This window comes from Chlorocebus sabaeus, chromosome 6, assembly GCF_047675955.1.
Source record: "Chlorocebus sabaeus isolate Y175 chromosome 6, mChlSab1.0.hap1, whole genome shotgun sequence".
In the NCBI taxonomy this organism is placed as follows: Eukaryota; Metazoa; Chordata; class Mammalia; order Primates; family Cercopithecidae; genus Chlorocebus; species Chlorocebus sabaeus.
Genome location: NC_132909.1, coordinates 50,287,682 through 50,315,666, shown reverse-complemented (window position 1 = coordinate 50,315,666; position 27,985 = coordinate 50,287,682). Strand labels below are relative to the sequence as shown.

The 27,985-nt window shown below is 45.5% G+C and overlaps 1 protein-coding gene across 1 annotated transcript; it reads right to left on the bottom strand.

Annotated features, from left to right (window-relative positions):
- Window positions 1–473: 473 nt before the first annotated feature.
- ZNF564 (zinc finger protein 564) lies at window positions 474–27,802 on the bottom strand. The gene is made up of 4 exons (XM_007995395.3): window positions 27,615–27,802; window positions 3,324–3,450; window positions 3,058–3,118; window positions 474–2,659 (listed from the first exon to the last, which is right to left on the bottom strand). The coding sequence occupies exons 1-4, from the start codon at window positions 27,615–27,617 to the stop codon at window positions 1,189–1,191; spliced, it is 1,662 nt and encodes a 553-aa protein (XP_007993586.1). The 5' UTR covers window positions 27,618–27,802; the 3' UTR covers window positions 474–1,188.
- Between the last annotated feature and the right edge of the window lie 183 nt (window positions 27,803–27,985).

Here is a 27,985-nt window from a genome sequence, read left to right as displayed (position 1 = left end):
TTCATCTGTTGATGAAAACCTGAGTAGTTTCCAGAGTTTACCTATTGTGAATGATGCTATGTACACAGGTGCACAAAACCTATTTGAGACTTTGCTTTCAATCTTTTTATTTTCCCAGAAATGGAAATGCTGATATGTCATTTCTACATTTTAATCTGGGGATCTGCCATACTGTTTTCAGCAGGCTTATACCATTGTACATTCCCAGTGATAGTGCACAAGGTTCTCAAACACCCTTGTCAGTATTGTTTTCCATCTTTGATACTACTAACCCTAATGAGATGGTATGTATGTCTTGAGTTTGATTTGTATTTCCCTAACAACCAATGATGTTGAGCATTGTTACGTGCTTATTGGCCATCTGGATATCTTCTTTGGAGAAATGTCTATTCGAGTCCTTTCCTCCATTTTAAAATTGGATTGTGTCTTAGCTTGGGTTGCTAAAACAAAATATCATAAATTGGAAAGCTTAATTCATCAACAAACATTTATTTCTCACGGTTTGGGAGGCTGGGAAGTCCAATATCAAGGCACTGGCAGAGCCCGTGTCTGGTAAGGGCCTGCTTCCTGGTTCAAAGATAGCTATCTTCTCACTCCACCCTCTCATGGTGAAGGGCAAAGCTAGCTCTTTAGGGACTCGTATCAGGAAACTAATCCCAATTATGAGGCCTCCATCTTCATGATGTCCTCCAGTCCTAAAAACCACCAGAGACAGGGCCTCCAAATACCATCACAATACGGGGATGGGGGTGGGGGTAAGGTTTCAACATATTAATCTGAGGGGGCATACACTCAGCCAAAACATTACACCTCTGGCCCCCAAAATCCATGTCATCACATGTAAAATATATTCATCTCATCCTGAAGGCCTCAAAAGTCTCAGTTAATTCCAGCATGAAGCCTAATGTTTAAACTCAAACTCCAAAGTGTCATCTCAATATCACAAAACTCAGATATGGATGAGATTCAGTTCATGCGAGGTAAAATCCTTCTTCAGCTCCGAACCTGTGAAAACCAAACTGGTTGTGTATTTCCAAAATACGAGACAGGCATAGGATAGGCATTCCTATTCCAAAAGTGAGAAACAGGAGAAAGGGGTGAGCTCCCAAACAAGTCCGAAACCCAGAAAGCAAACTGAAGACTTTCCATATTCTTTGGATATGTAGATACTTGTAGAAGTGTCCTCCACTATGCATTTTCACAAGTATTCGAAGGTTCTGTGATAAATGAAAGCTTTCCCACATTCCTTACATAAGGTTTATCTCCATTATGAGCTCTTTCATGTCTTTGAAAGGAACTGGAATAACTGAACGTTTTCCCACACTGCTTACATTCATAGGGTTTTTCTCCAGTATGAGTTCTTTCATGTATTCTAATGGAACTGGCATAATTGAAGGCTTTCCCACATTCTTTACATTCATAGGGTTTTTCTCCAGTATGAGTTCTTTCATGTGTTCGGACAGAACTAGGACAGTCAAAGGCTTTACCACATACCTGACATTTATAAGGTCCATCTCCAGTGTGCAGTATCATATGTTTTCTAATCCTTTTAAGAGAAATGAAGGCTTTCCCACATACCTGACATTCATACGGTTTCTCTCCAGTGTGAGTTCTTTCATGTATTTGAAACGAACTGGGACAGTCAAAGGCTCTACCACATACCTGACATTTATAAGGTCCATCTCCAGTGTGCTTTATCATGTGTCTTCGAACGCTTGGGAGAGAAATGAAGGCTTTCCCGCATTCCTTACATTCATAGGGCTTCTCTCCAGTGTGAGTCCTTTCATGTGTTCGAACATTACTGGAAGAACTGAAGGTTTTACCACATTTATTACATTCATAGGGTTTCTCCCCAGTATGAGTTCTTTCATGCTTTCGAACGTAACTGGGAAAAATAAAGGCTCTCCCACATACTTTACATTTATAAGGTCCATCCCCAGTGTGCCTAATCATATGACTTTGAAAATTTGTGAAAGAAATGAAGGCCTTCCCACACTGTTTACATTCATGGGGTTTCTCTCCAGTATGAGTTCTTTCATGTATTCGAAATAAACTGGGGCGGTCAAAGGCTTTTCCACATTCCTGACATTTATAAGGTCCATCTCCAGTGTGCCTAATCATATGTCTTTGAAAACTTGGGAGAGAAATGAAAGCTTTTGCACATTCCTGACATTCATAGGGTTTCTCTCCAGTGTGCGTTCTTTCATGTATTTGAAATAAACTGGGGCGGTCAAAGGCTTTCCCACATTCCTGACATTTATATGGTCCATCTCCAGTGTGCTTAATCATGTGCCTTCGAACACTTGGGAGAGAAATGAAGGCTTTCCCGCATTCCGGACATGCATAGGGTTTCTCACCAGTGTGAGTTCTTTCATGTCTTCGGAAGGATTGACAAGAACTGAAGGCTTTCCCACACTGCTTACATTTGTATGGTTTCTCTCCATATTCCTGATAGTCATAAGGTTTGTGTCCAAGGTGAGATCTGATGTGTCTACTAAGGGATGAATGATGCATGAAGACTTTCCCACACAAACTACATTCACATGGTCTTACTATAGTAGGAATTTTCTTGTTCAGATTAAGATTGAGAATCTGACTGAAGGCTTCTCCACATTGATCATATTCTTTACTTTCACTGAGTCCCTCTTCCGTATGATTGCTGGAAAAAACAGAAAGCATGATTTAACGGCTTGTGACTTTATATTTATTAACAGTTTTTCGACTTACATTTTTACCATAATCGGGGAAAGGGTAGGTTTTCAGGCCTGTATGAATTGTTTGAAAGTGAAGAGATGGAATGCTCTGCAAGAGGGCTCGACAGTAGCTATTATCAAAAAAGTGATATTCATATATACAGTTTCTTAATACTATTTCCAAGTGAATGATTTTGCAACACTGAATATCTATGTCACACTTTTTCTGGAAGGAAAAAGAAATAAATAAATTTTGTAGGAATAAATAAATTTGAAGCTGGGCTTATTGGTTTGTTTCCTTATTTTTAAAATTTCATGACATACTGAGAAGGGGACATTGCTTTCTCTTGTCAGTGCAAATTACCTTAAAATTCTCCCCTGATTTTTGTACCAATCTTCAATGCTCTGGTCTTCCCATTTTTTTCCTAAAATATAGTCAGAAAAAATCCTTATGAACGGATAGACATTACAGAAAAATGACTAGATTCTAAGTTCATGATCAGGTATAAACAACCCTGATTTATTCACCCAAGTATTTCCTTTTCCACATCTGACATCATGAAACAGCATTAAAGAGCAAGAAATACTTCTTGTCTAATTGACTAAGAGAAGGAATGATGTCATCCTTACCTACACAGGCCAGGTTTCTAAAGGTTTCCCGCATCACATCTCTGTAGAGTTTCTTCTGGGAAGGATCCAGCAAAGCCCACTCCTCAAGTGTGAAGTTCACAGCCACATCCTCGGAGGCCACTGAGTCCTAAAACATCCCAAATATGCAACGCAGGAGAAAGAATGAGATGACAGTACAGGGATGTAAACCCAATTCATAAAAGTTCACAAACGGCTAGGTGCAGTGGCTCATGCCTCCATTCCCAGCACTCTGGGAGGCCAAGGCAGGCAGATCACCTGAGGTCAGGAGCTTGAGGCCAGCCTGGTCAACATGGTGAAACCCCATCTCTACTAAAAATACACTAATTAGCTGGGCATGGCAACGTATGCCTGTAATCCCAGCTACTCAGGAGGCTGAGGCAGAGGAATTGCTTAAAAAAGGGAGATGGAGGTTGCAGTGAACCGAGATCTCGCCACTGCACTTCACCCTGGGTGACAGGGAGAGACCCCATCTCAAACAAACAAACAAACAAAAACAACAACAAAAAAGTTGACAAATGATGTGGCGGTCTCCAAACATTTATTTTATGATAAATAAATATGGTTGTCAGAATTCTGTCTACATTCACTTTCTCATAAATTTAATTACCCCATGAAAACATGCAACTGATCTCTACATTTTTACTGTAGTCACTACAAGTTTTATTGGTCTCTAATGGTAGGATCCAGTTCACCTTGGAGAAACAAATAAAATGCTATACAAAGAAAATAAATTTTGGCCAGGCCCGGTGGCTCACGCCTGTAATCCCAGCACTTGGGGAGGCCGAAGCAAGCAGATCACGAGGTCAGGAGCTTGAGGCCTGCCTGACCAACATGGTGAAACCCCGCCTCTACTAAAAATACAAAAAAATTAGCCAGGCATGGTGGCGCGCGCCTGTAATCCCAGCTACTCGGGGGCTGAGGCAGGAGAATAGCATGAACCCAGGAGACAAAGGTTGCAGTGAGCCGAGATTGTGCCATTGCACTCCAGCCTGGAGGACAGAGAGACTCTGTCTCAAAAAAAAATTTAAGATCATCATTCCAGCCGGGCACGGTGGCTCAAGCCTGTAATCCCAGCACTTTGGGAGGCCGAGATGGGCGGATCACGAGGTCAGGAGATCGAGACCATCCTGGCTAACACGGTGAAACCCCCTCTCTACTAAAAAATACAAAAAACTAGCCAGGCGAGGTGGCGGGCGCCTGCAGTCCCAGCTACTCGGGAGGCTGAGGCAGGAGAATGGCATAAACCCGGAAGGCGGAGCTTGCAGTGAGCTGAGATCCAGCCACTGCACTCCAACCTGGGCGACAAGGGGAGACTCCGTCTCAAAAAAAAAAAAAAAGATCATCATTTCTTCTGGGAAAAACTTCCATTTCCTTTCATATCTCACACCAATCAGCATTCCATGAAACACAGGGTAGGCCAGGCGCAATGGCTCACGCCTGTAATCCCAGCACTTTAGGAGGCAGAGGCAGGCGAATCGCCTGAGATCAGGAGTTTGAAACCAGCCAGCCCAACATGGCAAAACCCTGTCTCTACTAAAAATACAAAAAATTCCCCAGGCATGGTGGTGGGCACCTGTAATACCAGTTACTCGGGAGGCTGAGGAAGGAGAATCGCTTGAGCCCAGGAGGTGGAGGTTGCGGTGAGCCGCAACTGCACTCCAGTCTGGGCGACAAGAGCAAAACTCTGTCTAAAAAAAAAAAGAAAAAGAAACACAGGATAAAACCTGAAAAAGGTTTCCATGAATAAATAAATACACACTGAAGAAGTGGAACCATTTTCTTCTGTTCCCTTCATCAAACATGAAAGGCCAGAAGGCCCATAGAAATCCACCTGCTGACAAAATCCAGCTGACCATACTTTCCTGAAGGATTCCAAGCCATTAGACATAACAGATCAAGTTGGCTGAATGAAAATATTCCTCTGTAAAAGTATTCATTTTAACCTGTATGTATATAATATTTGTTATAGACTCACTGATTCCTTTGACTCTATCCCATTTCACTAGGCTAGGAAGCTATTGGGAAGATATGACTCAGGTATGAGGAAGAAGGTATGGCAACTTAGGCAGCACCCCCTCAACTAGCAAAATCCCCATAGTCATGAACGTCAAAGATAGTTTCCCACCTATTTTTACCTTATATATGCACACATAATAAGAAAACAAAATGTCAGAAGAGTTTTTTTCTGGCAGATACATAACAAGGTGCCCTATGCCTTGCTAACCTTGAGGAACAGGTTAAGAGTTGCAATTTCTGAGGGATTTCATTCAAGTCCAGACGGTTTAATGGCGAATTTGACTATAATTATAAAACACACGAAGGGATCAGCAGTGCTTTTCTCCAAAACAATATAAAATCCTCTTTCTCAAATTTCAAGAGGAAATGATTCCTGACCAGTCACTATGTGATATTACATTGTGTAATGTCAAGGCAAAATAAAATAAGGGGAAAGATGGGTTCTTTTGGTTTTCTTAGAAATGGGAACTTGCTCTGTCATCCACACTGGAGGGCAGTGGCATGATCATAGCTCAGTGAAGCCTCCATCTCCTGGGCTCATGTGATCCTCCCTCCCGAGCCTCCCAAGTAGCTAGAACTATAGTCACAAGACACCATGCCTAGCTAATTTTTAATTTTTTTGTAAAGATGGGGTCTTACTTTGTTGCTCAAGCTGATCTCAAATTCCTGCCTCAGCCTCCCAAAGTTCTGGGATTACAGGTGTGAACCACCACACCTGACTGAAAAGATGGGTTCTCAGAAAGAATGAAATGTCCTCAAGATAACCTCTTACAAAATATATTTTAAATTCTATAGATCCCCTAAAGACTGTTGAAAAGTCAACAAAAAGTCCTTCTCTAAATGTAGCAGGAATAATGAATATCTGACAATGGTCAAAGTCTTCTGAAGAACAACATGATAGCTTCCCTAACCTTTAACAAGAATTCTGAATACTGGCCTGGCACGGTGGCTCATGCCTGTAATCCCAACACTCTGGGAGGCTGAGGCGGGAAGATCACTTGAGTTCACTTGAGTCAGGATCATTTGAGTCAGGAGTTTGAGTCTGGCCTGGGAAACATGGTGAAACCTCGTCTCTACTAAAAATACAAAAATTAGCCAGGCACGGTAATGCGCATCTGTTATCCCAGCTACCTGGGAGGCTGAGGCAGGAGAATCACTTGAACCCAGGAAGTGGAAGGTGCAGGGAGCCGAGATCATGCCACTGCACTCCAGCCTGGGTGACAGAGCAAGACTCAAAACAACAACAACAACAACAACATAGGAGAGCCATGGTAGGCACCGGGAAGAAAAGATCATATATCTTTCTTACAATACCACAGAAGGCCACAACCCCAGTCAGGACCAAAGGATCACTAACAAATCATATGATTACAGAATATGTCACCTCCAGGTAAAATGCTCAATTAAAGCCCAAGAAGGAAGGTCAGAGACAAGACAAAAAAAAAAAAAAAAAAAAAAGCAAGGGCAACTAATAGAAAAAAGTAAAAAATGCGGTAGATATTAATACAACTACTGATAATCACTCTGAATGTCAACGGTCCAAATATAATTAGAAGACAGATACTGTTATAGTGGATTTTAAAAACATAGTATGTTGGCTAAAAGGAAACCACTTTTAATTCAAAGACACACATGTTAAAAGTAAAGGGATAGAGAAATATATAAAATGCTAACATTAATTAAAAGAAACATGGCATAGCTATCTTAATATCACAAAGTACACTTCAGAGACAGGAAAAAACACAGAGATAAGCCAGATGCAGTGGGGCATGCCTATGGTCCCAGCTACTTAGAAGGCTGAGATGGAGGATTGCCTGAGCCCAGCAGTTCAAGGATATAACGTGCTATAATTTATTGTGAATAGACACTGCACTCCAGCTTGGGAAACAGCAAGACCTTCATCTATACAAAAACATTTAAAAAAAAATTTTTTTAATTAATCAGTTGTGGTATCACATGTATAGTCAGCTACTTGGGAAGCTGAGGGAGGAGGATTGCTGGAGCCTAGGAGTTCAAGGCTGCAAAGAGCTGTATGATCACACCACTGCACTCCAGCCTGGGTGACAGAGTGAGACTCTGTCTCTAAAAAAAATTAAATTAAAATTTTAAAATAAATAAAAATAAAGAGATATAAGTGAGCATCACATAATGATAAAGGACTCAACATGCCAAGAAGACCTGACAACCCTTAGTGTGTGTTTGCATAACGCCTGGCCCATATCATAACTCATGCAACTGATTTGAACTTATTTTAGTAAGCCGTTACGGTGACGAATGAGGTCTTCAGCAGGAGATTGGGAAGAGAAGAGAAAGTTCCATCCAATGCCTTGTTTAGGAGCCCAGCACTGTATATTCTGAGAAGTTAAACTAGGGCCTTAGTTACCATCAGTGCTGCCCGGAACTGGGACATAGATGAGTATCCTTGTATTGTGGACTTCATATAAGACATTTATTGGCCGGGCGCAATGGCTCACGCCTGTAATCCCAGCACTTTGGGAGGCTGAGGCGGGTGGATCACCTGAGGTCAGGAGTTTGAGACCAGCCTGACCAACATGATGAAACCCTGTCTCTACTAAAAATATAAAATTAGCTGGGAATGGCAGCACATGCCTATAATCCCAGCTATTTGGGAGGCTGAGGCAGGAGAATTGCTTGAACCCAGGAGGCAGAGGTTGTGGTGAGCTGAGATCGCGCCATTGCACTCCAGCCTGGGCAACAAGAGCAAAACTCTGTCTCAAAAAAAAAAAAAAAAGACACGTATTACCTTGATTTCTATTTTACGTATCTGACATAAGAGATACTCAAAGGTATCTTACCACAAACAGAAAAGTCTTACACAACCGCTACAGTCTGTAAACCTTAGAGCAGATGGAACCCATTTTTGGCCAGTGTTAAGATGACTGCCTCATGTTTGGTCAAGCAGGCTAACCCTTGGATCTGTATATCACAGACTTCCCAATTAAGTGATGAAAAGCAGCAACTCTCCACTGGCTCCCTCGGGTACGCGTGTGGTAATGTCATCCATGCAAACTCCCTACTGCTGTTCACTCAATGACTCTAATAATTATTTTCAATCATCTAATTTATACTGGGCCACAGAAACTTGTTTAACTGAGGATAAAGGTCCATGAAATTCTATCTTGCCAAGCCACTTTGTAACAGTCAAAGACTTGATTTATTTTTTATCATTTTAGAGTAACCCTGCTCAGTACAGGGTATATTAGGACAATGGGTACTTTGACCATGCTTAATTGAAACAAGGCAAATAACTCCGATGGTTAAGACAAGGCATATCTGTTTATCCTCTATTTTATATTCATTACTCAGATTACAGGGTTTACCTTGCTTAAATTTAGTGGGATCACCAGGTATAAGTGTAATTTGCACTTTACGTTGATTAACAGCTTGAAAGATTAATGAGCACATTACAGCAGGTATTAATTCAGAACCTACCTTGTGGGCCGGGTGTGATGGCTCACCCCTGTAATCCCAGCACTTTGGGAAGCCAAGGCAGGTGGATGGATCACTTGAGGTCAGGAGTTCGAGACCAGCCTGGCCAACATGGTGACACCCCGTCTCTACTAAAAATACAAAAATTAGCCAGGCATGGTGGCAGGTGGCTGTAATCCCAGCTACTCGGGGGGCTGAGGCAGGAGGACTGCTTGAACCCGGGAGATGGGAGGTTGTGGAGAGAGCCGAGATCGCGCCACTGCACTCCAACCTGGGTACAGAGTTTTCTCAAAAAAAAAAAAAAAAAAAAAAAAGAACCTACCCTGCTGAGGGAGGCACAAGTACCATGTAGTCCCCTTTTATCTTCTTAGCTGTGGAAATATTTTTAGCGTATTTGGATTTCCAATTGGGTAAAATTGTGAACCTTTGTTTCAGTACTCATTTTTCCCTTTGCTTCCCTCTTTGGTTGTTGGTTTTGTCTGTCTTTGGATATACATCAGGGATGGCGAAAGGAGCTGTCCTGTCTACCCTAGTATTTGCATGTTTTCCCCCCACACCGAGCCTTACATCTGTATCCTCAGGGTCATGGACCTCTTCCAAGGCAGCGATGGTTTTACAAAGTTTAAAGGACTCCAGGATTCACTTCGGTTTGAACTACTCCCTTTCCAGTGCCACAGGGGTATATCTGGATGTTGTCCCCTATAACACCAAGAGTAAGGATCCTTGTGGTGACAGAGGCACAGGCAGTGGCAGCAGCAGCACTTAAGGGTCCTTGGCAGCCCTCTGATATTATTATTTTGTTTTGAGACAGAGTCTTGCTCTGTCACCCAGGCTAGAGTGCAGTGGCGCAATCTCAGCTTACTGCAAGCTCTGCCTCCCGGGTTCACGCCATCCTCCTGCCTCAGCCTCCCGAGTAGCTGGGACTACAGGTGCCCGCCACCACACCCAGCTAATTTTTGTATTTTTAGTAGAGATGAGGTTTCACCGTGTTAGCCAGGATGATCTCAATCTCCTGACCTCATGATCCGCCCGCCTCAGCCTCCCAAAGTGCAAGGATTACAGGCATGAGCCATCGCGCCCAACGCCCTCTGATACTATAGTATGGACTCAGCCTACCACGTACCTTTTCCCTTCTTTCTCTTCTTTTCAAATGACTCTTCTGCCATGTGTAGTGGTTCACACCTATAATCCCTGCACTTTGAGAGGCCAAGGCAGGAGGACTGCATGAGCCCGCAAGTTTCAGGTTACGGTGGGCTATGATGGTGCCACCGCACTCCAGCCTGAGCAACAGAGTGAGGCCTGGTTACCAAAAAAATTTTTTAATTAAAATAATAACTGTTCTTTCAGATAAGAGTCAGCACCCTATAGAGGGCACCAGAATACAGCAGCACTCACAGCTTCGTCCTAAAAGACACGGGTCCAGACCAAGACACACAATCCAGGACCACTTTAAGGAGGGCCCCAATCCTATATTCCCTTCCTAAATGTCAAGGAATTATCAAACTGCCAACTCGGGCTGATTACAGACCCAGACTTGCTGGATCTCAACAATACAATAAATACAGAGCAGGACAGTTCGAAGCAGGAGTTCCCTAAGCAGCAGCAGCTCAAAGTGCGTGCCCAGTGTTTTCAGGCAGCAGAGCAGAGGAGCCAGTGGAGACAGACCCCTCCGTGTGGTGGTCAATGTCCAGACATCTTCACAGCACCGACTGCAGAGATGTGGTTCTGACGCTGACACTGATGACAGAGTGTCTCACACAGGCTGAGAGGGCATAAAAAGGCTTATTACTCTCACGTGATTGAGGTGTCTGGGGAGAGCAGGGCAGGCCCATCAGGCAGGTGTGAAATGGTTTGAGAACAGGGGAAGCTGCCTGGCCTGGGTATTTACTGTGTTGGGGTTGGGGCTGGATGACAGTTCCATGGACAGACACCAGAAGACAGAACCCCAGGCTTCCTTGAAAGCTGGTCCAGGTGTGGGCACAAGGGTAGAAGGGGAGGGTGAGGTTTTAGCTCTCAGCAGACAAGCATTAAACACTGGAGTCTGACCACTCATTACTATAACAAAGGCAGGAAATAAAAATATACATTCCCAGTCACTTGTTTTTATGTAAACAGTGACAGGATGCACAAAAAATGATCAAAAGTGGTTATTTGGGGGTGGCTGGACCAAGAGGACTACAGTAGACCAGAATTTGCTGGCAGGAAGTCATCTAAAATTAAAACTGTCAAGTGTACACTTTATACCAGAAGGGTATTTCTTTCCAATCAGTCTTTGCACGTGTCCCTGGAGAACTTTGAAACGTGTGAGAGCATGATATCTTTAAGGCAACTCCCTTTTTTTTTTTTTTTTTTTAAGAGACAGGGTCTAGCTCTGTCACCCAGGTAACACTGATTAAGCTAGGATTGTACAGTGGTGCAATAGCTCACTGCAGCCTGGAGCACCTAGGTTCAAGTGGATCCTCCTGCCTCAGCCTCTGGAGTAGCTGGGACTACCAGCACAAGCCACAAGGCCCACTTATTTATTTACTTGTTTGTTTTGTAGAGACAGGGTCTTGCCATGTTGCCCAGGCTGGTCTCGACCACCTGGGCTCAAGCAATCCTCCTGCCTTGGCCTCCCACAGTGGTGGATTACAGGCGTGAGCCATCGCATCCAGCCCTGAAGTCTTATTCTCATTGGTAAATACAAGAAAAACAGTAACAGATTATATAGATCTGGAATGAACCTGGAAACTCCTAATACTTTTAATAGATGGTTTTTAGTATATTCAGAGATACATGCAATCATGATCACAATTTTCATCACCTCAAACATAAGCCCATGTACCTTTTACCTGTCAATCTCCTACCTTCCCATCTTCCTCCGCCAATCCCCAGCCCCTGATAACCAGCAATCTTTCGGTCTCTGTAGATTTTCCTATTATGGACTTTCATACAGTCAGAATCATGTCATGTAGTATTTGTGACTAGTTTCATTATAGGTTTCTCGAGTCTCATCTGTGCTGCAGCATGCATCCCCACTTTGTATTTATGGTAGAATTATATTCCACTGTATGGATATCACATGTTTTGTTTATCTATCATCCAGTGAGGTATTACAGTCAGCCCTCCATACTTGGAGTTTCTGCATCCTCAGATTCAACCACCCTCTGATCAAGTACTACGTAGTTAGGTCTATGATGGTTAGGTACATACTGAACATGTATGGACTTTTTCTTCTTGTCATTATTCCCTAAACAACACAACATAACAACTATTTACCTAAAATTTATGGTGTATTAGGAATTATAAGTGAGCTAAAGATGATTTAAAGTATACGGAAGAAATGTTTTCTAGGCCAGGCGCGGTGGCTCACGCCTGTAATCCCAGCACTTTGGGAGGCTGAGGCAGGCAGATCACCTGAGGTTGGGAGTTCAAGACCTTCAAGGAGAGCAGCCTGACCAACAAGGAGAAACCCCATCTCTACTAAAAATACAAAATTAGCCAGGCATGGTGGTGCATGCCTGTAATCTCAGTTACTCGGGAGACTGAGGCAGCAGAATCACTTGAACCTGGGAGATGGAGGTTGCGGTGAGCCGAGATTTCACCACTGCACTCCAGCCTGGGCAACAATAGTGAAACTCCGTCTTAAAAAAAAAAAAAGAAAATGTTTTCTTAATTTCCATTTTGGGTTGTTCAGTGACAATGTATAGAAATAACAGATTTTTAAAGATTCCATTTATATCCTACCAATCAGCTTAATTCATTTATTACTTCCTTTTTTTTTTTTTTGAGACTGAGTCTTGCTCTGTCGCCCAGGCTGGAGTACAGTGGTGCGGTCTCAGCTCACTGCAACCTCCACCTCCTGGAGTCAAGCAATTCTCTTGCCTTAGCCTCCTGATTACAGGCATGTACCATCAGAGCCCAGCTAATTTTTGTATTTCTTTTTTTAGTAAAGATGGGGTTTCACCGTGTTGCCCAGCTGGTCTCGAACTCCTGACCTCGTGATCCGCCCACCTCAGCCTCCCACAGTGCTGGGATTACAGGTGTGAACCATGACACCCGGCCCATTTACTACTTCTAAGTGTATGTGCGGGGTGGGGGAAATTTCTTCGATGTTCTACATGTAAGATCGTATAATCTACGAAGAGGAAACAACTTCCTTCTTCCTAATTTCGATATCTTTTCTTTTTCTTGTCTAATTACTCTGACTAGAACATTCAGTACTATGTTGAATAGTAGTGCTGAAAGTTAACTAAGTCTCAACAGATTTTTTAAAATAGAATAAAAAGGCCGGGGGTGGTGGCTCGCACCTGTAATCCCAGCACTTTGGGAGGCCGAGGCGGGTGGATCACGAGGACAGGTGATCGAGAACATCCTGGCTAACACAGTGAAACCCTGTCTCTACTAAAAATACAAAAAAATTAGCCGGGCATGGTGGCAGGCGCCTGTAGTCCCAGCTACTCAGGAGGCTGAGGCAGGAGAATGTTGTGAACCCAGGAGGTGGAGCTTGAAGTGAGCTGAGATCGCGTCACTGCATTCCAGCCTGGGCGACAGGGCTAGGCGAGACTCCGTCTCAAAAAAAATAAAAAATAAAAATAAAAAAAATCCTAAGTTAAAATATAAAATTACTATATAATACACATTTAACATATGACTATACATTTACACTGTTAATACATAAATATAAAGTAAAATATAAAATAATATTAGCTGGGTGCAGTGGCTTACACCTGTAATCCTAACACTTTACAAGGCAAAGACAGGAGGACTGCTTAATGCCCAGGAATTCAAGGCCAGCCTGGGCAATATAGTGAAATCCTGTCTCTATTAAAAAAAAAAAATTTGGCCAGGCACAGTGGCTGACGCCTGTAATTCCAGCACCTCAGGAGGCCAAGGCGGGTGGATCACGAGGTCAGGAGTTAAACACCAGCCTGGCCAAGATGGTGAAACCCCATCTCTACTAAAAACACAAAAAAATATGGTGGTAGATGCCTGCAATCCCAGCTACTTGGGAGGCTGAGGCAGAGAATTGCTTAAACCCAGTAGGTGGAGGTTGCAGTGAGCCGAGACTGCACCACTGCACTGGGCAACAGAGCAAGACACTGTCTCAAAAAAAAAAAAAAAAAAAAAAAAATTAACTAGTCAGGTATGGTGGCACAAGCCTGTAATCCCAGCTACTTGGGAGGCTGACACAGAAGGATGCTTGAGTACAAGAGATCAAGGCTACAGTGAGCTATGATTGCGCCACTACACTCCAGCCTGGGCAACAGAGCAAGACCCTGTCTCTAAAAAAAATTAAAAAGTATTAATTTTAGTTAATAATAATGTTGTTGGTTCATCAATTTTTATCATCATGAGATGTAATGCTGGTTCATAATCACAACTAATACACCACACTAAGGCAGTATGTTAAAAAATACGGGAGGTAGGCCAGGCATGGTGGCTCACGCCTATAATCCCAGCACTTTGGGAGGCTGAGGCAGTTGGACCACCTGAGGTCAGGAGTTCAAGACCAGCCTGGTCAATGTGGCAAAACCCTGTCTCTACTAAAAAAAAACCAAAAAAAAAAAAAAAAAAAATTAGCTGGATGTGGTGGCGCCTGTAATCCCAGCTACGCTGGAGGCTGAGGCAGGAGAATCCCTTGAATCCAGGAGGCAGACATTACAGTGAGCCGAGATCGCACCACCACACTCCAGCCTGGGTGACAGAGTGAGATTCTGTTTAAAAAAAACAAAAAAACAAAAATAAAAAAAAACAGGGGAAGTAAGGAGAAGGGGCTCTGTAATAGCTCCTAAATTTTTCTGTAAACTATGAACTAAAAAAGCAAATAAATTAACATTTCAGGGAAGATTCATGATTGTGTAAAACAGAAAGCTGGCTGGGCACAGTGGCTCACGCTTGTAATCCCAGCACTTTGGGAGACCGAGACGGGTAGATCACAAGGTCAGGAGATCGAGACCATCCTAGCTAACACGGTGAAACCTCGTTTCTACTAAAAATATTTTTTAAAATAGCCGGGCGTCATGGCGGGTACCTGTAGTCCCAGCTAATCGAGAGGCTGAGGCAGGAGAATGGCGTGAACCCGGGAGGCGGAGCTTGCAGTGGGCTGAGATCGCACCACTGTACTCCAGACTGGGTGACAGTGCGATATTCCATCTCAAAAAAAACCAGGCCAGGCGCGGTGGCTCAAGCCTGTAATCCCAGCACTTTGGGAGGCCGAGACGGGTGGATCACGAGGTCAGGAGATCAAGACCATCCTGGCTAACATGGTGAAACCCCGTCTCTACTAAAAAATACAAAAAACTAGCCAGGCGAGGTGGCGGGCACCTGTAGTCCCAGCTACTCAGGAGGCTGAGGCAGGAGAATGGCGTGAACCCGGGAGACGGAGCTTGCTGCTGAGCTGAGATCCGGCCACTGCACTCCAGCCTGGGCGACAGAGCGAGACTCCATCTCAAAAAGAAAAAACAATCAATTGGCCGGGCACGGTGGCTCAAGCTTGTAATACCAGCACTTTGGGAGGCCGAGGTGGGCGGATCACGAGGTCAGGAGATCGAGACCATCCTGGCTAACACAGTGAAACCCCGTCTCTACTAAAAAATACAAAAAACTAGCCGGGCGAGGTGGCGGGCGCCTGTAGTCCCAGCTACTTGGGAGGCTGAGGCAGGAGAATGGCGAGAACCCGGGAGGCGGAGCTTGCAGTGAGCTGACATCCGGCCACTGCACTCCAGCCTGGGCGACAGCGCGAGACTCCCTCTCAAAAAAAAAAAAAAGAAAAAAAAGAAAAAACAATCAAAAAAAGAAACCCATCTCTACTAAAAATACAAAAAAAAAAAAAAAAAAGAGCTGGGCAAGGTGGCACATGCCTGTAGTCCCAGCTACTTGGAAGGATGAGGCAGGAGAATGGCATGAACCCAGAAGACGGAGCTTGCAGTGAGCCGAGACTGCACCACTGCACTCCAGTCTGGGTGACAGTGCAAGATTCCATCTCAAAAAAAAAAAAAAAGAAACCCCATCTCTACCACAAATACAAAAAAAAAAAAAAAAAAAAGAGCCAGGCAAGGTGGCACACACCTGTAGTGCCAGCTACTTGGGAGGCTGAGGCAGGAGAATCTCTTGAACCTGGGAGGCAAAGGTTGCAGTGAGCCAAGATCGCACCACTGCACTCCAGCCTGGAAGATAGAGCGAGAATGTGTCTCAAAAAAAAAAAAAGAAACTAAACGAAACAAACCTGACATTCCATAGTACATACAATATAACAATATAATAGCACTTGAATAAGATTCATTCGAAAATAAAATACACAATTGACTGGCTTAAAATAAAATATATTGATGTAAGTAAGGTTAAATACACAGGTTAAGAAAAGCAAGGAAATTATAACCCTTAACACTGGTCCCATCTGGAAAGAGACTGGATGATTTGGCTTCTAGGAATCATTTCAAGTGGGGCACATGATGAGAAGACTTCAAAGTAGTGGCCTGGCTGTCATTAGATTGACATTCCCGTTACAATTTTTTTTTTTCTTTTTTTTGAGATGGAGTCTTGCTCTGTTACCCAGGCTGGAGTGCAGTGGCCCGATCTTGGCTCACTGCAAGCTCCACCTCCTGGGTTCATGCCATTCTCTTGCCTCAGCCTCCCCAGTAGCTCTGACTACAGGCGGCTGCCACCACGCCTCGCTAATTTTTTTGTATTTTTAGTAGAGACGGGTGGGGTTTCACTGTGTTAGCCAGGATGGTCTCGATCTCCTGACCTTGTGATCCGCCTGCCTTAACCTTCCAAAGTGCTGGTATTACAGGCATGAGCCGGGCCCCCTTTACAATATTTCAGCTGACTGTGCAACTGTTTTATGTAGTTTCCTCAAATGCAAGATGTTTAGTAAGTTTCCACAATGGAAACTCAAAACACAAATAAATCTCAGTGTACTCCGAATTGTGAGCATCAAGCCACTGAAGTAAACATTTAAAAGATAGCATAGGGCCGGTGTGGTGGCTCACACCTGTAATCCCAACACTTTGGGAGGCCGAGGCGGGCAGATCAATTGACATCAGGAGCTCGAGACCGGTCTGGCCAACATGGTGAAACCCCGTCTCTATTAAAAATACAAAAATTGGCCAGGTGCGGTGGCTCACTCCTGTAATCCCAGCAATTTGGGAGGCCGAGGCGGGTGGATCACGAGGTCAGGAGATTGCAACCAACCTGGCTAACACAGTGAAACCCCGTCTCTCCTAAAAATACAAAAAAATTAGCCAGGCGTGGTGGCAGGCACCTGTAGTTCCAGCTACTTCGGAGGCTGAGGCAGAAGACTGGCGTGAACTCAGGAGAGGGAGCTTGCAGTGAGCCGAGATCACGGCACTGCACTCCAGCCTAGGTGACAGAGTGAGACTCTGTCTCAAAATAAATAAATTAATAAATAAATAAATTTTTTTTTTTTTTTTTTTTTTTTTTTTTTTTTTTTTTGAGACGGAGTCTCGCTCTGTCGCCCAGGCTGGAGTGCAGTGGCCGGATCTCTGCTCACTGCAAGCTCCGCCTCCCGGGTTCACACCATTCTCCTGCCTCAGCCTCCCGAGTAGCTGGGACTACAGGCGCCCGCCACCTCGCCCGGCTAGTTTTTTGTATTTTTTTAGTAGAGACGGGGTTTCACCGGGTTAGCCAGGATGGTCTCGATCTCCTGACCTCGTGATCCGCCCGTCTCGGCCTCCCAAAGTGCTGGGATTACAGGCTTGAGCCACCGCGCCCGGCCATAAAATTTTTTAAAATGTCAGCCATGTCTGGTGGCGGGCACCTGTAGTCCCAGCTACTCGAGAGGCTGAGGTAGGAGAATCGCTTGAACTCAGAAGTGGAGGTTGCAGTGAGCAGAGATCATGCCACCACACTCCAGCCTGGGCAACAGAGACGAAGGGAGGGAGGGAGGAAGGAAGGAAAATAGCATAGCCCCAGCCTCGGCAATGTGGCAAAACCCTGTCTCTACAAAAAAAAAGAAACACGAAAATTAGCTGGGCATGGTGGTGTGCACCTGTAGTTTCAGCTACTGAAGAGGCTCGAGGTAGGAGGATCACGTGAGCCCAGGAAGTCTAGGCTGCAGTGAGTCACAACAGCACCACTGCACTCCACCCTGGGTGACGGGGGTGAGACCCTGCCTCAAAAAAACAAAAATAGCTGGGCACAGTGGTTCACGCCTGTAATCCCAGCACTTTGGGAGGCTGAGATGGGCGGATTACCTGAGGTCAGGAGTTCGAGACCAGCCTGGCCAACATGGCAAAAGCCCGTGTCCAGGCTTTTGTAAAAATACAAAAAAAATTAGCTTAGTGTGATAGAATGCACCTGTAATCCCAGCTACTTGGGAGGCTAAGGCAGGAGAATTGCTTGAACCCAGGAGGCGGAGGTTGCAGTGAGCCAAAATTGCGCCACTGGACTCTGGCCTGGGGGACAGGGTGAGACTCTGTCTCAAAAAAACAGAAAAGATACATCAAATTAGGAAGCACTACATGGAGAAATGGCATACATCCTTAGAAAAGAGGCTGAATATTACCATGATTTATGCTTGAGCTCTCCCAAATACAATGCTTTATTAAATTCCATAAAATTCACAACCAGGTTTGCTTGGTATGTTATTAAACTTAAGAAATGCTATTTCTTGCCGGGCACAGTGGCTCACGCCTGTAATCCCAGCACTTTGGGAGGCTAAGGCAGGCAGATCACCTGAGGTCAGGTGTTTGAGACCAGCCTGGCTAACACGGTGAAATCCCATCTCTACTAAAAATATAAAAATTAGCCAGGCATGGTGGCGGGCGCCTGTAGTCCCAGCTACTTGGGAGGCTGAGGCACAAGAATGGCTTGAACCAGGTAGGCAGAGGTTGCAGTGAGTGAAGATCAAGGCACTACATTCCACCCTGGTTAACAGAGTGAGACTCTGTCTCAAAAAAAAAAAAGGTTTAAGAACTGCTTCTAGGCCAGGCACACACACATGGAATCCCAGCATTCTGGGAGGCCAAGGTAGTAGGATTACTTGAAGCCAGGAGTTCAAGATCAGCCTAGGCAACATAATGAGACCTCAACCCTACTAAAAATTAAAAATTAGCTGGGCGTGATGGCATATGTCTGTAGTCCCAGCTACTCAGGAGGTTGAGGCAGGAGGATCACTTGAACCCAAGAGTTGCAGGCTGCAGTGAGCCATGATCACGAAAGTGCAGATCACGCCTGGTGACAGAGAGAGACCATCTCAAGGAAGAAAGGAGGGAAAGAAAGGGAAAGGAATAAATAAATAAATAAAAGAAAAAAGGAAAGAAAGGAAGGAAAAGAAAGAAAAAGGGCCAGGTGCAGCAGCTCTCGCCTGTAATCCCAGCACTTTGGGAGGCCAAGGTGGGTGAATCACCTGAGGCCACGAGTTCCACACCAGCCTGACCAACATAGTGAAACCCTGTCACAACTAAAAATACAAAATTAGCAGGGCATGGTGGCACATCCTGTAATCCCAGTTACTTGGGAGGCTGAGGCAGGAGAATCACTTGAACCCCTGGAGGCAGAGGTTGCAGTGAACCAATATCATGCCATTGTACTCCAGCCTGGGCAACAAGAGGGAAACTCTGCCTCAAAAAATAAAAGAAGGGGCCGGGTGCGGTGGTTCATGCCTGTAATCTCAGCATTTTGGGAGGCTGAGGCGGGCAGATCACCCACGGTCAGGAATTCAAGACCAGCTTGGCCTAAATGGTGAAATCCCGTCTCTACTAAAAATACAAAAAATTAGTCAGGCGTGGTGGGGTGCGCCTGTAATCCCAGCTACTCGGGAGGCTGAGGCAGGAGAATCGCTTGAACCCAGGAGGCGGAGGTTGCAGTGAGCTGAGATCACACCACTGCACTCCAGCCTGGGTGACTGAGTGATACTTCATCTAAAAAAAAAAAAAAAAAAGAAAAGAAAAGAAAAGAAGGAAGGAAGGAAGGGAGAGAGGGAGGCAAGAAGAAAAGGGAGGGGAGGGGAGGGGAGGGGAAGGGAGGGGAGGGGAGAGGAGAGGAGAAAAGAAGGCCACTTCTAAAAAACTGAAATAGCTGGGTGCAGTGGCTCATGTCTGTAATCCCAGCACTTTGGGAGGCCAAGGCAGGTGGATCACAAGGTCAGGAGTTCGAGACCAGCCTGGCCAACACAATGAAACCCCGTCTCTACTAAAAATACAAAAAATTAGCCAGGCACAGTGGCACACCTGTAGTCCCAGCTACTCGAGAGGCTGAGGCAAGACAATCACTTGAACCCAGGAGGTAGAGGTTGCGGTGAGCCAAGATCGCACCACTGCACTCCAGACTGGACAACAAAGCGAGACTGTCTCAAAACAATAAAAAAATTTAAAAAACTGAAATAGAACTCAAATATCTAAAAACAGCAAAGACTTTGTACAGTACACAGTTAGGAAAGGTTACAGCCTGAATCTGTGTGTCCCTCCCAAAATTCATATACTGAAATTCTTTTTTTTTTTGAGGCAGAGTCTCACTCTGTCGCCCAGGCTGGAGTGCAGTGGCACAATCTCGGCTCACTGCAAGCTCCGCCTCCCGGGTTCAAGCCATTCTCCTGCCTCAGCCTCCTGAGTAGCTGGGACTACAGGCACCCGCCACCACGCCCGGCTAATTTTTTTTTTTATTTTTAGTAGAGATGGTGTTTCACCACGTTGGCCAGGCTGGTTTCGATCTCCTGACCTCATGATCCACCCGCCTCGGCCTCCCAAAGTGCTGGGATTACAGGCGTGAGCCACCGCACCCGGCCTCATATACTGAAATTCTAACTCCTAATGTCGTATTAGGAGGTGGCATCTTTGGGAGGTCATCGGGATTCAAGATCATGGGGGTGGTGCCCTCATAAACGGGATTAAGCACCCTTAGAAAAAATGACAGGAGACAGCTTGCTTCCTCTCTCCTCTGCCTTGTGAGGATACAATGAGAGATGATGATCTGAAAACCTGAAAGCAGGCCCTTACCAGATACTACACGTGCCAGCACCTTGGACTTGGACTTCCCAGCCTCCAGAACTGCAAAAACTTAATGTGTGTTGTTTACGCCACCCAGCCTATGGCAATGTATTACAGCAGGCCCAGGTGCCTAAGATAGTATAGCACTTTCTCAACCATACATCAGGGTTATGAAATAATTAGGACATTATGGCAGTAGCAGAGAGACAGACCAAAGAAATATGGAAATTCTGAAACCAGGGCATCTAGGTAAGGTATGTGAACCTATGACAGAGCAGGTATGGTCAGTCAGGGATAGAAACGATAGACAGTTAAACCCCAGGCGCAGGGATAATCCATCTTCTGTCCATCATCTCCACACAATGTTGTGAATTCAGTGTAGAGCTGTCTATTGCAGTGAATTCTTAAAATTGTATGTTACCTCAGAAGCCACTGTGAATATGGCTTTAACTTTCTCATACCAGAAGCAGAGCTTAGTCACTCTTAATACAGTTTCCAGTTCTACGCCTCCTCCCATTTCCTCCATGTGGTCAATCCAGTTACCTGCCTTACACAGCCACCTCCCTGTGACCACCGCCCCATGAGACGGCTAGATACAAACTGCTAGAAATCATCCAACTGACCCCACACAAGGAATGTACAGAGAGGCTGCAGGGACCACCTCTCAGTCACCATGTGACTCCACGGAATTCCCATCTGCCTGCTCTAAACTCACCAACAAGAACTCCCAGAGTCTCCAATAAAGGCATCTGTCCAGATTCCTCTGTCTTGTTTCCTGGTTACTTGTGTATGTCAGGTCCTAAACAGCCACCCTCTTCCTGTTGGCCTACAAGGAGAACCATCCTTTCTCTCTGGGATCTATTACCTAGCAGCCTGTTTCACCCACAGTTCACAAGGAAACCCACATTCAGAAGGTTCAACAAGCCTGAGGACCATTCATGTGAAGATGTGGCCCACTCCTAAGAAATGAGTGAGGGAGCCGGGTGCGGTGGCTCACGCATGTAATCCCAGCAATTTGGGAGGCCAAGGCAGGCGAATCACCAAGTTCGAGACCAGCCTGGCCAACATGGAGAAAACCCCCGTCTCTACTAAAAACACAAAAAATTAGCCAGACGTGGTGGCGCATGTCTGTAATCCCAGCTACTCGGGAGGTTGAGGTAGGAGAATCGCTTGAATCTGGTAGGCAGAGGTTGCGGTGAGCCAAGATCGCACCACTGCACTGCAGCCTGGGCAACGAGAGCGAAATTCCATCTCAAAAAAAAAAAAAGAAAGAAAGAAATGAGTGAGGGAAACATTCTGGGAGCTCCACACACCCTACTCTCCTCTCCTCATGATGTGATTCATGGTCTCAATTCTCACCAGTGACCAGATGTTTACCTGGAGTCAGTTTAAAGTTCTGACCTCTGGTGTCTTTTCTGTGACACCAAAAGTGTAAACACCGACCAGTTCTAACACTAGCTAGGTGTCTAATAGTTCAGTTCTGACACCACTCAGAATTAGGACGGACCCTACAAGTTCAGGGCTCAGTTTCCCAACATGCCAGTTCACATGCCAGTCACAAGCCACCCACACTTCTGAACAACTGTGTACAAATCATGAGCTCCCATAATCTCCTCCTCGGGTTCAACAATTTGCTAAAATTATTCAAAGAACTCAACAAAACATGTTACTTAAGTATAACTCAGGGACAGGCAAATAAGAGCTGAAAAATGGCAGGGAAAGGGGAGTGGATAGGCTTCGCTCACCTTGGAGTGCACCACCCTTCCAGCACATCAATGTCCTCATCAACCTGGAAGTACTCTCCGAATGTCTTTGCTCAAACATTTTTACATAACTCCATCTCCAGTCTCCACTCTTTCCTGAGGTAGGGACTGGAGCTTAAAATGACAACCCTCTAGCCATGGATTTGGTCTTTCTGGTCACCAGTCTCCACTCTGAAAGTATCCAGGGGTTCCACAGTCACCTCATTAGCTTAAAACTCAAGTATGGTCTGAAAGGGGCTTGCTGTGAATAACAAAACACACTCTACCTATCACTCAGGAAATTCCAAGGGTTTTTAAGATCCCTGTCCCAGGAACTGCAGACAAACACCAAATATATTTATTACACCACAGAAGCAAATACACTCTTAAATTCATAAACCTTTTCTCCAGCAGAAAGAAATCAAAGGTGTCTTTCTCTAAGTCTGACGCTCACAGATATTTGCAGAAATTACACTCTGACTAAACCAACTCTGTGGATACAAAACCAAACTGCTGACAATGTTGAATTTTACCTAAGCTCTATAATCCTACAGAATAGCTATGATTAAAACACTCTCCGCGACTGCGGCCCTTGGTGTTCCAGAGAAACAGGATACTGGGTGGGAAAAAAATCCTTCCTATTACTAATTTAGATGTCCTTTACTTTACCCATAAGAAAGCCAGACAGGCGGCTGGCCACAGTGGCTCACGCCTGTAATCCCAGCACTTTGGGAGGCCAAGGCGGGTGGATCATGATGTCAGGAGACCGAGACCATCCCGGCTAACATGGTGAAACCCCGTCTCCACTAAAAATACAAAAAAAATTAGTTGGGTGTAGTGGCCGGCGCCTGTAGTCCCGGCTACTCACGAGGCGGAGGCAGGAGAATGGCCTGAACCTGGGAGGTGGAGTTTGCAGTGAGCTGAGATCACACCACTGCACTCCAGCCTGGGCGACAGAGCAAGACTCTGTCTCAAAAAAAAAAAAAAAAAAAAAGCCAGACTCTCCAAATTCCCATTGTTTACTTCCTAAATAATGGGCTGGACAGTTTTGTCTTCACTGATCAGTCAAAACAAAATATCTGTAAATCCAACCTTTGGTTAAGTTTCTCTCCTTTCAGGCCCTGAACTTTGACCCACCCTTCACAGCCTAAGGAAGCATCCACCCAACCCCTCCTTTATGAATCATCCTAAGAACAGACTAACCTCAGGAAAAATATTCTCTGATCTAAGATCCGATTTTGCACTTTCCACTCTGCCCTCTCCTCCCACCTATTCCTAATCTTATTTGTTCCCTCCTTATGAATGAAAAACTTTTTTAGGGGAAGAGGAGGAGGGGAGACAGGGTCTTGCTCTGTTGTTCAGGCTAGGGTACAGTGCCAGAATCATTGTTCACTGGAGCCTTGATCTCCTGGGCTCAAGGGATCCTCCCACCTAAGCCTCAGCTGGGACTACAAGTGTGTACCACCATGCCCAGCTAATATTTCTTTTTAGTTTTGTAGAGAGGTGGTCTTATTATGTTGTCCAGGTTAGTCTCAAACTCCTGACCTCAAGCAATCCTCCTGTTTCGGCCTCCCAAAGTGCTGGGATTACAGATGTAAGCCACCACTTCCACCAGAAAAGCCTTTTTCTGCCTAACCTCTAGGATGCTTGCAGATCTTGTATCTACTGATTTCCCCCTTTCGTTATACTCCTTTCACATAAAGTCACTTTTTACCTAACTCCAGATCTCTTGAATTTGAGAATGTCTAGAAACAGCTCTCTCAAATCATGAGAGCCCATGGTTTATTGTTATTATCTGAACAATAACAATTACAACCTCAGACAGGGTATCACCCTCCCAATTATACCTATGTGTGTATCTTCAGCTTTCCAGAGGTCTGTAGCTTCTCTCAGCATAAAGGACTCCTCCCCTGGATGGAGTGATCAGGCTGGGATGCCTGCAAGTTCTACCCAGGAAGAACCAACTGGGACTTCAATGACCTCCCTTTGCAGGCTCTAAGTTTGGAGTCACTCTGAGGCACACTTGGCCTCACACCTCTGCTTCGTCAGACAAGACTATTCACTTACTTTTTTTTTTTTTTTTTTTTTGAGACTGAGTTTCACTCTTGTTGCTCAGGTTGGAGAGCAGTGGAGCGACCTTGGCTCACCGCAACTTCCACCTCCCAGGTTCAAGCAATTCTCCTGCCTCAGCCTCCCGAGTAGCTTGGATTACAGGCATGCCACCATCATGCCCAGCTTCACTTATTTTTAAAGAAGAAAATATCGGGGCCGAGCGAGGTGGCTCATGCCTGTAATCCCAGCACTTTGGGAGGCCGAGGCGGGCGGATCACAAGGTCAGGAGATGGAGACCATCCTGGCATTAACAAAAATACAAAAATTAGCTGGGCATGGAGGCAGGCGCCTGTAGTCCCAGCTACTCGGGAGGCTGAGGCAGGAGAATGGTATAAACCCAGGAGGTGGAGCTTGCAGTGAGCTGAGTCTGCGCCACTGCACTCCAGCCTGGGCCACAGAGCGAGACTCTGTCTAAAAAAAAAAAAAAAAAGAAAAAAAAAAAGAAAATATCCTGTGTTTGAAGAATCCAGAAAAATCACTCAAACTCACTGTTTATGTATATAGGAGGAAAGGAAACCGTAAGACATTTGTATTCTATAGCTTAAACATGAAAAGCACAAGTATTTATCCCTTTCAGATAACAGAGATGTCACATTACTATTACTTCCATGACAACTTCTTTACTAATATTTAAAAGTCCGATAGGACTTAGCATTAATCACCAAAGTCCAGATGAAAAGATACAGAACAGTTATCTATTACGACATAATACCCTGCAAAGAAGAAGATGATATTTTAGAGAATCTCTGTATTTCACCAATGTATCTAGTACACTTTTTTGTGGAAATGTATTCATTTCTCTGTAACCATAATGGAAGACTGAATTTCCCTATTTCTCTGAGATTCTTATCCCCAGTAGCATTCTCAAGGCTAAGTCCTGGGATTAATCTGAAATCACCCAAAAGAAAACAGACCTGAGAAACCTACCACATATGTTGTGGGGAAGAAACTACATAAATAAGAATTTTTTTTTTTTTTTTTTTTTGAGACGGAGTCTCGTTCTGTCACCCAGGCTGGAGTGCAGTGGCGCCATCTCGGCTCACTGCAAGCTCCGCCTCCCGGGTTCACACCATTCTCCTGCCTCAGCCTCCCCAGTAGCTGGGACTACACATAAATAAGAATTTTTAACAACTTGAATGTAAGACTAGATAATTGTTTTTCCTCAAATCTACTTTCTGCCTGTTTGTAAACATTTTATCTTGTCTTTCAAGCACTACGGATGAAATACATTTTACATTTAATGAAAAACAGGATCAAATAAGCGAACAAATCTTTTTAAGGGTTTACAAACCCAGGGAGAGGCAGAGCTGACCTGGAATACAGACATTTATCTGATTCCAGTGTCAGGTGAGGTCACCCTATCACCTAGGACATCTCCCCAGCCCCATCCTGGCTCACTGAGTGCTCAGTGACCAACCTCCCTGAAGACAGTGAATTGTGCCCTGCTCAGTCTGCCCCAAGCGCATTTTAACTTTCAGGTTCTTGCACCATTTCAACGGAGTGGGTTTTCCTTCTCCTTTGAGATAGTTTTTCTCCCTTCACTAGACTAAAATAATCCAGAGGTCAGGAATCATTTGTGTCTTTTCCTCTCAGTAACAGCCTAAGATTGGCTAACCATCAATGTGTCCCTAAGGAATGGAAACTGCGGTTGAGGAAGAAAAGCTGAGTGTCCCAAAGGGTAAACTTTTCAGAGGAAGGGGATACCGGGAGACTCCTCCCACCTCAGGGCATCCAGCTGCTCCCGTGAGAGGCCCCACCCCTACACCTTAAGCTGTCCTCTGGGAGGAGTGACCCAGGCGTTGATAATCACTACATCCTCCAAGAGAAGTGGCAGCTGTGGGTATCTTGGGTCAGGTCCAGGCAGTTCTGAAAATCAGGACCAGGAAAAGATAAAGGGCCACATCACCGTGTAAAGTTTCCAAAGGGGAAACTCCACCCAAAGACATTCTGATTAGGCATGGGGGCTTAGGAAAGATAAAAGGAGGGACAGCACAAAAATGTTCTACCGCAGAGTGTCAGGTTCTTATTCTCTGTTTCCCTGTCAGGTTACAAGTACACAAACAAGAGGCCGAGCGCGGTGGCTCACGCCTGTAATCCCAGCACTTTGGGAGGCCGAGGCGAGTGGATCACCTGAGGTCTGGAGTTCGAGACCAACCTGGCCAACATGGCGAAACCCAGTCTCTACTAAAAATACAAAAAGTAGCCGGTCTTGGTGGCGCATGCCTGTAATCCCAGCTACTCGGGAGGCTGAGGCAGGAGAATTGCTTGAACCCGGGAGGCGGAGGTTGCAGTAAGCTGAGATCTTCCCACTGCACTCCAGTTTGGGCGACAGAGTGAAACTCTTGTCTCAAAATAAATAAATAATCCACAAACAGAAAACAAATCCTTTCAAAATAGGATGGTGAAAGAAACTATAAACAACTAAAATACAGTGTCTGAAATGTAGAACAAAAACCAGTTGATAATGTTGTGATTTGGGGAGGGGTCACCTTTGGGAATGCGGGGAAGGAACCTGAAATTTAGGCATTTATTCCCAGCCCTAGAAAAAGCTAGGCTTAAAAAAACTGGAGTCGTAGGTTTGAGACTCTTTTTCCAGTACGTTTGGAAGACTCAGAGGGAGACAGTCCCCCGGAAAAAAAAGAGGATGGACTGGGAAGCCCACAGCCCACAGCTCCTCCCATGCACGAACCCTACACTCGAGAGGGGATTCTTCCTTGCGACCCTCCCGTGTCCCAGCACAATCGGGGGAGAGGCGGGGCTGCGGGCGCGGAGCTGCCCAGAGAGGGCTCCCGGGCCGGGGCCGCACTCGCCGCGCAGGGACAGGACAGGACGCCTGGGGTACCGGCTACGGCCCAGCCCCACCTTGTGGCCGAGGGGACAGAGGGCCGAGCTGCGCCCGGGAACTCGAGTCCCAGACCCTGGAGTCGCTGCAGGGAGGCCAGGGACCTTCCACAGCCGGTTCCGGCCGGTTCCCACAAGCCCCTCCCCCAGTCTCCAGACGCCCGGCCCCGCACACGCACCATTTCCTGGCTTCCAGGGTGTCCCGGGGTCCTGCCTACGGCTCTCTCCGGCCTGTGCAGGTCCCAGCACGCCAGACGCTGCAGTGGAGCCACCCGGGCCACTGGAGAAGCGGAGACCGGAACCCAAACGCAGCAGACGCGAAACAGGAAGACCCCGCGGAGTTGTTGAACGTTGCCCCCCGTCCCCCCTTGCAGAGTTCCTGATTGGATGGTTTGCAGGTCCCCGCCCCAGAGCCCCTGATTGGGTGATGATCCAAGTCCTGCCCCCTTAACACTGAGTGACAGGAGAAGCAATGCGATATGTGTCTGAGTAAAGACAGATTGACAGGGTCTTGGCCACTGCCCTTCGTAGGCGGGGCTTCCTCCCTCTG

Coding starts and splice junctions, on each gene's coding strand:
- ZNF564 (XM_007995395.3), bottom strand. Junction 3,119..3,323: donor TAGAAACCTGGCCTGTGTAG/GTAAGGATGACA, acceptor ACTATATTTTAG/GAAAAAAATGGGAAGACCAG. Junction 2,660..3,057: donor AATCAGGGGAGAATTTTAAG/GTAATTTGCACT, acceptor TGTTTTTTCCAG/CAATCATACGGAAGAGGGAC.